Consider the following 12,199-nt stretch of genomic DNA (forward strand, 5'->3'; position numbering starts at 1 on the left):
CATTATCTCTTGGCTTTCATGTTCTATATCAGATTAAAATCCTGAGTTTTGTTAGCCATTTTTTTAATGGCTTTAGCAACTTAAGTTGCAACCTTTAATGTCCTTTTGATGTACAATTAATGCTTTTTGTTTAACAAATTTCTTCATTACAAATGTAGAATTCTATCAGCTATTTTTGGCCCAGTTTCCTATTTTATCAAATATCTCTAGCTTCCATTGGCCTAATGAAATAATAATACCTTTCCAATACCACCTCCATGTTTTGCTATCATCTACAGTTTTCCCTTTTAGGCCAATATCCAAGTCATTACCGTATACAGGGAACAGAAGTAGCCCAGACTGAATTCATTATCATGGACTAAAAGGTGCCCTGGACTTCTGTTTACTTATAAATTTTAATTGTTAAGATCCTTCCCTTCGGTAGTATTTTTCTCTATCGTATATTGTTTGTTTATAAGCTTTCCTAAATTCCTTGCAAATTGTATCCACTGCATTTATTATTTACCACATCAGTTATCTCAAAGAATTGTATATAAAGAAGACTTGTCAAGCATGGGTATTCCTTGTTTTTTAAAAAAAAAGTTTGGCTACTTCTAAGTATTTCCTCTTTACCTAAATAAGTGATGAGCTAACGTAATGCTTTCTAAAATAGACTAATGCAGATACATTTGTCTTTGCTGAGAATAGTGATGTTTTCAAAAGATGACATTTCAGGGAGATGTTGGTACGTGGTAATGTCCCTGGACCAGTTATCTGTGGGCCCAAGCTAGTGTTCTCGGGACATGCATTCAAATCCTACCACAACAGCTGGTGGAATTCAAATTCAGTTAATAAATATGGAATATAAAGTTTTCATCAGTAGTGACCATGAAACCATTACTGACTGTTGTAAAAAGCCATATAATGTGGGAAGGAATCTACCATCTTTACTGGGGCTGGCCTACATGCGACTATAGATCCACAGGAATGTGGTTGCTTCTTAACTGCCATCTGAAGCAGCCCAACAAGTCACTTAGTTCAAGGGCAATTAGGGATGGACAACAAATCAAATGCTGATGTCCTCATCCCATTTAAGATTAAAGCAAACTATATATAACCTTCAGGATGAAAATTAACCACATTCCTCAGATGCAAAAATTTGGACTAATTTGTCTCCAGTCATAGAATGCCTCCAGTGCAGAAGAAGGCCACTCGGCCCATTGAGGCTGCACCAACAACAATCCCTATCCCCTTAACCTATTTTTACCCTGCTAGCCCCCCCTTACGCTAAGGGGCAATTTGGCATGGCCAGCCCACCTAACCCACAAGTTTTGGACTGTGGGAGAAAACCAGAGCATCCGGAGGAAACCCACACAGACGGGGAAGAATGTAAAAGCTCCACACAGTGACCCAAGGCAGGAATTGAACCTGGTTTTGTAAGGCAGCAATGCTAACCACTGTGCCGCCCTCAATTATTTGAGTTATGTTAATAAGATGGCAACTGCAGCCCTTGAGCTTTGAAACTGAAATCTCTCATGAAGTGAAATAAACATGATTTTTTTATTTGTAATTGCTGCTTAAAAAGATTTTACATTGGAATCAATTACTTTTTCGTTAAAGGTACGATGATTATGATTATGGTGAAGTCAATCAGTTACTAGAACGAAGCCTGAAGGTTTATATCAAGACAGTGACCTGCTATCCTGAAAGAACCACAAAACGCATGTATGATAGCTATTGGCGACAATTCAAACACTCTGAAAAGGTGAATGCATCCAAGTTGAGAAATATTTCCTGCTGAGCCCAACTAGTATGTTGGAAATACAATCCTCTCTTTAATATTAACAAAAACGTAAAAATGTATTCCTATTTTTATTTAGAAAATAAATCTGACTAATTCTGTTCTAAGGCATTAATTCATTATTGGATAACTGTTCTACAGCACCATGTGTCCTATATTCACCATTATTTGTATTTAAGTCTTGACCAAAACCAGTGTCCATTGCTTACAGCAGAAGTATTAGTGTTGATGCAGGTTTCCTGGTATAAGGGATGAATTGTTAAACCATTTATACTGTACACCAGTCCCCAGCATCATATTTGTCATTGTGGTTCAACAACAAATGGATTTGTCAAAACATTGGATAGAGTGTTATGATCCCAGCTGATGTTCTTGCTGGACAAGTCAGATCCTAGAGTGCCACCTGGCTTGATCGATCCAAACTTCTGTTTTTTGTATAGAAACATGGAATGCAGCAACCGATCATAGTCAGCTGATGAACTTTTAACAAGAGTAAATATTTATTAAACGAGATGTACTATATTACATTACTCCCTCACCCAATGATACCTTTATTAGATATATACAGATTTATAAGGATAACATGAGTTACAAAATCTATCTTGTATCGTAATATTCAAGATAAGGATAATCCATGTCAACTAATTGGTAACCTGTGATTGGACACACAAACTCTGAAACCAAGTGACAGATGCCACCCAAAACAACTTAATGTAGTGTGCTATGGTTTTGCAGTGTGTATAGAGTGAATTGACGTGGATAGTATGAAAGGCCATGGTGGGGGTGGGGTTGGGAATAGGGTGGCACGGAGAACATAAGTGAATATGGAAGTAGGTGGAGGGACATAGCTGGAAAATTAGGAATTCTAAAGGGGGTTTGTGGGGATGGAGATTGATGAAGGGGTATGAGCCATATGGGGTGGCTAGAGGGGCATAGCTTGGTATCTTGGGTATGAGGGGCATGCGACTGGGTGAAGGACTTACCTTGGTAAGGGGGCATGTGTAAGACCTTTTTGAACTTGCATTTCAAACACTTCCCTGACCCAGATCATGACACCTGAGGGGCTGTGAATAACAATCCAGGCTGACCTAACTTCGTGAATATTCTGGAAGCTCGGAGATGCACAATGGAGTTAGTCAGTTCGGGAGTGCAGGAATAGGGCTTGTGAGCTGTATCAGCCTTCACCCTTATCTCTTACTAATGAAAATTGGGGATGTCAAGAATCATTTTTTTAAAATGTCTGCAGAGTCTTAATTTTCACAAGATTGTGTGAGCTAGTTTGCAACCAAGTGAGCACTACAAACAAGGGATGTTTTTAAGTTTACTATTGCACTGAGAGAAACCAATTATAAAAGTCTATTGTCCTTTCTTTCAGATCCATGTTAATTTGCTGTTGATGGAAGCACGCATGCAAGCAGAACTCCTATATGCTCTGCGTGCTATAACTCAGTACATGACTTGAAATCAAGAGAAGATATTTTCCTCAAGAACTTTGCCTGCTTATAATGGAAGGTGAACGAGTGCTGAATCTGAATGATCAGGATTGTGACAATGAACGCATTCTAGAGGATTGTCCTAAACTTTAGCTATTATGTGCAATTTATACTGTAGAATAATGGAAATGTTCCTAAGTTTAACACTGACAAGTACTCACATAACTAATCACACACCAAATTCACAGATCGTTGTTAATGTTTTTGCCTGTGCTATTGTTCTGTTACAGTCAGTTGTAATGTGAAGTAGCTTGTGAGAGATGGGGGGTGGGCGGTGAAAGAGGACCTTGGTAATTTTCAAAATGTGAATTGAATCATAGCAGAAACATTTCAAAAGGTATTGTTTGCTTGAAATCTGGCATGGATGGTTTTTTTCCCCTTCCGTGTGAGTTGTTTTCTGATTTGCATTACAGTTGAATTTTATCTGCACATCTGCCTTTATAAGCTAAACTAGAGGATTTCAGTGTGATGTAAGAACTGGACCCACTAAAGATAGACAAAATAAATGTATTGTGTGTGTGTGTGTGTGTGTGTGTGTGTGATCTAAAACCTGATTTTGAACTTGCGTTTTACTTGTTGATCATCCTTAATGTATTGTAGTTTTTACAAACATCTCTCTTATACATGCCTCTTGTTGCTCTACATAATCCAGAAATGTAATCAACAGAATAAAATTTGTAATGAAACTATCCACTGGAATGGAAAAGGCAGGGCTGTCTCAGTCAAATCAAATACATATGGGATTGGGTGAGATTACAAAACAATTCAATTGGGAATGGATGATGGGTGGTTACTATTTATTGTTGGATGTAGTAACATCAGATCTTTATCTGTAAGTGTCATGCACTATTCAGAGGAGTTTGCTGTAAACTATTTGCAAAGGTTCACTTGTGCTAGAATTGTTACTGTTGGAAACCATAAACAGAATGTAACCCGAAGGAGAATTACTCCATGAATTTGCATTGGCTTGACTCATTATACTTCAGGAAATTAGTGCTCATATTATTGAGTTTTACTTTGACGGGAGTTTGAGCTTTTGGGTGTTGAGTGTTTAAGGTTTTGGGGTGAAGAATTACTTCAGGATTAAATTTTACAGCGGGTGTTGGGGAAGTGTGGTGCTCCCATCTGTGCTGCCTTCATCCCCATTCCCACACCCCCTCCCAGAAGGAAAGCCAGTGTCACACTGGCTGATGCCTAAGGAGCCCATCCTGCTGGTGACTTTGAGCAGGTGAGGATTGGACTTCTGCCCCTCAGTGGCCAACAGCTTGAGAGTGGGTCTTTGTCCTAATCAGTCCAAGCAATGTCAGAACTTCCAGCCGGCCCTGCTGGAAGAGCAATGGGTTCTGGAATGTGGCAAATCTTGGGCTTTTTGGGTAACAAATGTTTAGGAAAACTATGGAGTGGAGCAGGTTTTGAAGGCCAGACAGGATGGTACAAAGGAATTTTGTGGGGGAGGAGGTCCCCAAAGGATGTATCTACCCCCATCCTTCCTGTCTTCCAACCAGTTGGGTGAAAAAAGCGACTTGAGAAAAACGAAGACGAGCCAATCATATTATGGCATGGTCAGCATAATATACTGGTCAGTTGACTTGTTAACAAGTTCAATTACCTGTAAAATGATCTTTTTTGTGCTACCTAGTTTGGAGCCTGTACACCCATCATTTACAGCTTGGAGGTTGATAGGAAGGTGGTCATATTTTACACATCCCATCATTAGTGTGCTGCAAAATCCAGCCCCAATTGACAGCAGCAACATTTAGTACTTGGCAAGCAAGAATAATATTCCAACTCTAAAATACCTTTTTACAAAAATTAGTTGAGTATAATTGAGACAATTTACTTCCAGTTTGAAGGGTGAATGAGGCTTTAAATGCTTTCTGCTACAAAATGGGGAGCAATAAATATGTTTGAGAGATTTGATTGTTTTGGAAAATTAGTTCATTGATGGATAATCATTTTTTGTCAAAATCAATTAATAAAATCTAATTTCAGAAACTAGGTGATGTGCTGTTGAGAGAAGTCGGGTTCCACTATTTATTTGAGAATCAACAATGTCTGTCTCACCAGCATATGATTTCTATTTGGCTAGATAGACAAGCTTGGATATTAAAATTTAACTTTTATTCTGCTGTTTGTCACCAAACACTTTCGGAATTTTTTTTTCAAGTATTGTATTGCATTATTTGAGAAATTTAAATTTCTGCTCAACCATTTTATTGTACACTCACATTTAAGACTAGCAAGAGGGATTGGCTATTGAGGCAGAGTTAGAAAGTCTCAAAGGAAAGTTAGGATGCTTCAGAAGTTTTATTTCCTCATTCTGCAAGACTTTTAAAACTGGCATTCACCATATGATTTTGTGCCTGATGTATTTTGGAGCTTCACTAACCACTGTCTCCAGGAACTGAATGCATTTTGGTTATTGCGCTAGTAAAGCTTGCATTGACTTTTTGGACTAATGATCAAATCTGGTTTTAAATGTAATGGGAGGATACTAAAGTCTAATTATTTTCTCCTATTTTGGGTGGTGTTTGATTAAGAGCATGAAGGAGTTCCATTGCTAGGTGTCAAATATGGTTGGATGGTTACAATTTATATTTGGTTTTTTCCAGAATCATGGAGAACTGTTTTTTTTTCCCATTTATCCTCACCCTTGCCTCCACCTCCTCAAGTATCTCACCATATTATCTCTGATTCCAGGGTTACTTTAAAATCTGGAAAATGTAATTCTATGCGTGGTATGTAATTTAAAAACAGCATTGACATTTGCTTTTGTACAAGTTGATCCTGTTTACTAAATTGGGAGGAGAATCCTTTCATGTTCCCTGGACTGTGGGTCTTTCTTGTGTGACTGGTGTGCACATTTTTGCACAATATTATGTGAAATGTGACTTGATGGGCAAAGATTAGAATCTGAATGGTTGTCCAATGCATTGCAGTAAATTCCTCTAATGTATTAACTATACATTCATTGGAATTATCGAAGTCAGAGCAGATGTTTTTGTGCTCACTGCTCATAATTAAAACTACTCAAAACATGACTTCCTTATGCCAAAATTGTGTGGAAATTACATAAGCCTGCTGCATGCAGTTTTTTTTAAACAGTTTAACCACCACTTCCCAAAGAAATGAGTTGTCACCTCTGTATTATCATTTTCACTGATGTGCAATTTTTGCCTGAAAATAGATTTATCCTAATTTTAAAATGGAAATTTATGGCTTAAGTATTGCAATCAACTGCTTTTGACGTAATCTGAACTATTTTATAGGCATCAGGTGAGGGCCAAATAAATGTAAAAGAGAATCTAGTTTGCTTGCATTGAGTGGCTTTTCATGGTTTCTGCTGTTCAAATGGACTTCCTGGCCAAATCAACACCACTTATCATTTGGGATTCGCTGTTACTTAACTATGTACAGTTGATTTTAAGACTCTTCTTACAATTATAAATCTAGCACTAAATTTGCAGTGCAACTCTTAAGGGGTTTAGCAGAGTGTACTGCATTTGCAATTCTAACACCTTGATGAAGGATACTGGTCCATAATTAAATGGGCACCATGTAAGGCTGCAAGTTCCAATGTAGATGGAGTGCCTGTGAATTTCTACTATAATCTGGCTGGCAAATTGATATAGTTTATGTTGTAAAATGACCCAGAAAGGTGGGATACCAGTGCTGTACTACAATGAATACAGTAAGTATTTCATTGTTTGTAAGATGCTTTGCGGGGAGCATCCTGAGGTGATGAAAGGATCTTTTATAAAGGCAAGTCTGTTTATCTTTTCCACTTCAGCCATGCAGGATGGAACATGAGTATGATTTAATTTAAAATTCTTGTCCAAAAACAATAAAGCCCTCCTTGAGAAAACACATTTTAAACATCACCTATGATGAGATTTTAAATCTATTAGATGAGCCAGTTTTTATGTGGCAAAAGAACTGGATGTCAACTAAGTACTAGGTTTAAAACTTAATCTTCTCCCATGCCTTTATTTTTCTGGATGACTAAATATAATGAATGTGTATTCCAGTTTTTTCAGAAACTAAGCCTTTAGTCATGTTTTGAGAATTAATTCAAGTAAAAATAGTTTGCAGATTTTAAAGTATTATGTATGATGTACTGAAATATCTTGTGATTCCCTGTTTAGTGATCCAACAGTATTACAAGTAATCTCGGATGCTTGATAATGTTAATTTTAATGTTTAATCAAAAGCTGTGATATAATGCCTTGCTTTGTTCCTGTATGATTAAATGTGTATGCAAAAAATGTTGTATTGCATGAAGTTAGTATCACTAGTTTCAATCTGCCTGCCTTGTTTTGTGATGTATTTGAAGAAAGCTACATTGGAATAAGTAATTCCATAATTCTAAAAGACAGCTCCTGCCATCTTTGACACAAACTGCTTCATATGTGAAAGTTAAGTAACATTTTTCCCCTTGCATCTGTTTCACTAATTTGCACATTTGGTGAAAGTGATCCTTCACAGCCACTGATTTTTTTTAAAAAAATGGTGCATCTGTGCTCACCAGCAGTCAGAGGGGATGGTTTGGATTTTACTCATTACTTGATTAATTCTGGCAGTTTTTATTTAACAACTTTTTTCTGAATTTTTTCTCTAATTTTCTACTGAAAATGTGATTATGTTGTGACATATTTAAGTTTTTTTTCCTCCATTACATCTCTTTTGTATCTAACTTGGACAAAAAATATAAAAGGCATTAAGTATGGAGATTGATACATGTGGCATGTTGCATTGTGTTTTGGTGAGCAATGCTGCTAGATTGGTCATAGTTCACTGTCATGCCAGCATGACCATGATATGAACGCATTCTTAACCACATACTCTTCACTTGGAGGTTAATCTGTACTTATTCCTGAGATTTAAAATGTTCAATTAATAGGTACGAAACAATGGAATTAGTTTGTAAAGAAACATGTCCTTTCACTTGGGGGTGATGGAGGAGAGAACCCCTTTGTTTCAATAAAATTGAAAAAGAAAACTTATTCTCATTGTTCTTTCTACAACTGCTTATGCTATTAAACATTTTTTTAACCCATGAGGGGAAAAGTGCCAAAAGAGAAGATTTGAATTTGGATAATAAAAGCTTTCAGAAGTGGGTTTTAAAGTGAGCAAAAAAGCAGAGGGATTTTGAGAATTTCAGAGAATGGAGTATAGGTAGCTGAAGGTATGAACCTCCATACTGAAATTAAGAGGATGGCAGTCTTGCCATGAGCACTGGATCAGTTGGAGTCCAGACATGACCTGGCATAAATATGGGTTTCAGTAACAGCTAATTTAGGGCAAAAGTGAACAATGTGAGTAGTGTGGTTTTTTTTTGCCTGAGTGGATATTTGAGTTAGAAGTTTGGCTGGTAGTCAAACAGGGCTCTGAGATTACAAACAACAATAGAATCTTCAATAGTACCTGAAGATCTTGCATTTCTGGTGGAAATCAAAGACCTTGGCCACAATGTTACCACCAGTGGTAATCTGCAGGTACTACTGAAGATTCTATTGTTTGTTGATTTTCCAGTCCCACTGCAGTGAAGGGAGATTTGGCTGAGTGCCAAATTCTCTGACCTCATTGCAGTGGGAACATGGTATGAAAGGCCAGTAAGATCATGTCTTTTGTCTCTAGTCTCCCCAATGTTTGTTTAGAGGTAATTGTAGCTCCTCCAAACTGGATGTAAGAATAAACAGCAAGGGGAGATATTGAGTGATGTATGGGTAGAGCTAGATGTCAAGTGTACATGTGATAGCTGATTCCATATCTGTGGCTGATATTACCAATGGATGATACATAGGCAAGGAAGTTGAATGAGCAAATCAGATCACCTGGGTGTGAGTGATGTACTTGGCTATAATGTAAAATTTTGTTGATTATAGAATCAAGTTTATATTTCCAATGATGAACATTTCAAATTTTTAAACATCTTTTAATGGGATGTGAGTGTTATTGGCAAGACCAATTGCCAATAACACTCACATCCTAATTGCTTCTGAGCTGCTGGAGTCACCAATGTTAGGGAGTTCCAAAGATATTGACCCAGTGCAAGTGAATAGTCATATGACCCAGTCATAGCCAAAATTTTTCAGCTGTTCCTGCCAGCAGGATCTTCTGGTTCCACCAATGGCGACCCCTACTTTGGGTTCCCTGGTAATGGAGAGTGCAAACAACAGGAAAATCTGACATCAGCAGGACCAGAAAATCCTGCCCACAGTTCCAAGCTTCCAAGTATGTGGCTTGGAGGGGAACTTGCAAGTAGTGGTGCATTTGCTAACTTCATTCTTCTAAATGGGTAGAAATCACTATTTTGGAAGAAGTTGAAGGAGTCTTGGTGAGTTGCTGTCATGCATCTTCTGTGCCATTTTGTATTCTACTGAGGTGATTCACTGTAAAATGGACCCTGATTTTATTTATAATTCATCTGTGGTTAGCTTCCCCAAAACTTATATGGGGTTTTTGTCAGGCGACTTGTTCTAGTCCAAAGATGTGCAGGTTAAGTCGATTGGCCAAGCTAAACTGCCCCTTTAATGTCAGGGTAAATTTAGCAAGGTAAATACATGGAGTTAAAGGGATAGGGCCTGAGTGGGATTATTGTTGGTGCAGGCTCAATGGGCCAAATGGCCTCCTATGATTCTATAATAGAATCATGGTACCTCATTCAGTGCTGCACCCTCTACGAGACATTTGAGGCATCTGAGCAGGACCAGAAATGATGATCTTGAACCAATCAGATTGAAGATTTCTTACTCCGTATAACCAGAAAGCAGGAAATAGAGTAGATTTAAATTGGGTACAGAGATTGGGGAAACTGGATTGGGTTGAGCAATAGAGATATACAGGGAAGAAAGCTTTTAAGTCTCCAATAAGAATTAACTTGGGAAATAAGTCTCCATGGGGAGGATTCTCCTGTCTTTCATACCCTACTAATGCTGCCAGTGAGAATGGAGAAATTGTTGCTCAGCCAAATCTCTACTCACACCAGTGGGACTGGAGAATCCCAGCCGTGAGTGAGGTCAGAGAAGCCTGGCCCACAAATCTCCAGAATTGTAGCATTAAATTCTCACAGGTTGTTTGGTAGTAATTATCACTTGCCACTCTTAAAATTCACTTGCTCCTGAATGATCTAGCCTAACAATGGGAAACTGGGCAAGTACCCCAACTTCACACCATTACATTGATTCCAGTGCCAATCCCATTCTGAAGGCCTCCTGAAGCACATCTAGGGAGGTGAGGAATTATTTTGGACAACAAATTCTGATTTTTTTTGCACATTGCCTGGGTGGATGCTGAAGCTTTCTGGCTGATTTACTCAGTTGTAATGGTAAATTTTGAAAGCCTCGCTTTTTACTCATGTCACAAAATCCACACCATTAACATTGAGTTAAACATTTGGAAAAAGTCAGTTGAAATAGCTTGTGATAAAAGCATAATACTGCACATGCTAGAAATGCACAGCAGGCAGATCCAGCAGCAGATGTTGGAGAGTACTGAACTCTGTCTTGATTTTAAACTTCAGGTCAGCTTGATCTAGGTGAATCAAAATCCATGTTTCAATCTTACAATCTAGTTCAAACTCTTCAAATCAGAAGCTGATTATCAATAACTTCAAAGCTTTGCCCATAATTAGATGCAACATATTCATGAAGTCAGTCATTTTAGGGCAGAGAAGGTGGCATTCAGCCTATTGAGTCAATGCCAGCTCTGAGGAGCAATCACTTCAGTTCCAGTCTCCTGCTCTGCCCCTGTGAGCCTGCAAGTTTGTTTTCTTCCTGCACCTATCACATTTCTGTTTGACAGTCTTGATGATCTTCACTTTCACTACCTTCATGGGCAGTGTGTTCCAGGAGTTCCATCACTAATTATTTAGTGGTGTCTGCAAAAATGGCAACCAGGAACTCGCATAATACTGTGCTACCATTTAAGAGATTAAAAAAAAAGATCCATTTAATTTTATATAGGGTTCAAATAGTTTTAAAAGTGGCAGGTATTAATTTATTGATTGCTCATGTTTTTGGCAACAATCTTGCAGCATAAATTGGTTCTGTTTTCAGCCTGACATGTAAATGATGGAGATCTGAAATGCAAACAGTTGCTGGAACTGCATAGCATATTAGTTACCAGCAGAAGCAGAAAACTAGATTGTCATCATTGTAACTCCCATCCTTAAATTAATTTGCTGTTTGATATTCCCTGGGTGTCTTTTCTTGATAATTAGATAAAGCAGTATAATAACCACTCATGCCAAGATTCATACAAACAGATGTTGAGACTTTGCATGTAATTGGTTCAGCAAACTTAGGGACATTTGAATTAAGCTCAAATTCAATAGGTTGAAGAACTTATTTTAATTTAAATAGCAATGCTTTGAAGAATTGAAGTGAAACTACGAGTAGCAAAGAAACTGGTCCTTGATTCAGCCCAATTATTAATTCTACAATCTGGATGAATGGGAGAAGGGAAGAGGCAAATGAAGGATGGAATTTAACTTTGGAAATTTTCATTAGTCATCATTTGAGTTGGGGAAATGGCTGCATAGAGAAACATTTGAGCATTCAGTTTCCTCCCACAATCTGAAAGCCATGCTGGTTAGGTACACTGGCCATGCTACATTCTCCGAGTACCCAAGTAGGTGGCAGAGCATGGTTACTAGGGGATTTTTCACAGTAACTTCGTTGCAATATTAATGTAAGCCTACTTGTGACTAATTTTTTTGTTGTTTATATATCCAATTCAGAATCTCTGCAAGTGAGACATTCCTGATCCAAGCTGACAAGACAGGCTTCTCACTTCCTGTCTTGGGCTTGATCTACGTGATCCAAACTGAGCAGAGTAGGCATTGCATCTTCTCCAAGACTTTATCTCATTTGCATCTTAGCCGAGATGCCACTTTACACCAAGGCTTCATTTGAAGTATTTTAAT

General features: G+C 38.0%; 1 protein-coding gene across 1 annotated transcript in view; it reads left to right on the plus strand.

Annotated features, from left to right (window-relative positions):
* The window catches only part of LOC145348909 (sestrin-3-like), an 89,244-nt gene extending 83,842 nt beyond the window's left edge, over positions 1-5,402 (plus strand). Inside the window, exons 9-10 of the mRNA XM_080196974.1 lie at positions 1,600-1,744; positions 3,156-5,402. Of these exons, the coding sequence (XP_080053100.1) occupies positions 1,600-1,744; positions 3,156-3,242 (232 nt within the window). The 3' untranslated portion in view covers positions 3,243-5,402. The remainder of the gene's footprint in view (positions 1-1,599; positions 1,745-3,155) is intronic.
* Positions 5,403-12,199: the final 6,797 nt, after the last annotated feature.

The sequence above is a fragment of the Carcharhinus amblyrhynchos genome, chromosome 10 (assembly GCF_965287045.1).
Source record: "Carcharhinus amblyrhynchos chromosome 10, sCarAmb.v2.hapA, whole genome shotgun sequence".
NCBI lineage: Eukaryota > Metazoa > Chordata > Chondrichthyes > Carcharhiniformes > Carcharhinidae > Carcharhinus > Carcharhinus amblyrhynchos.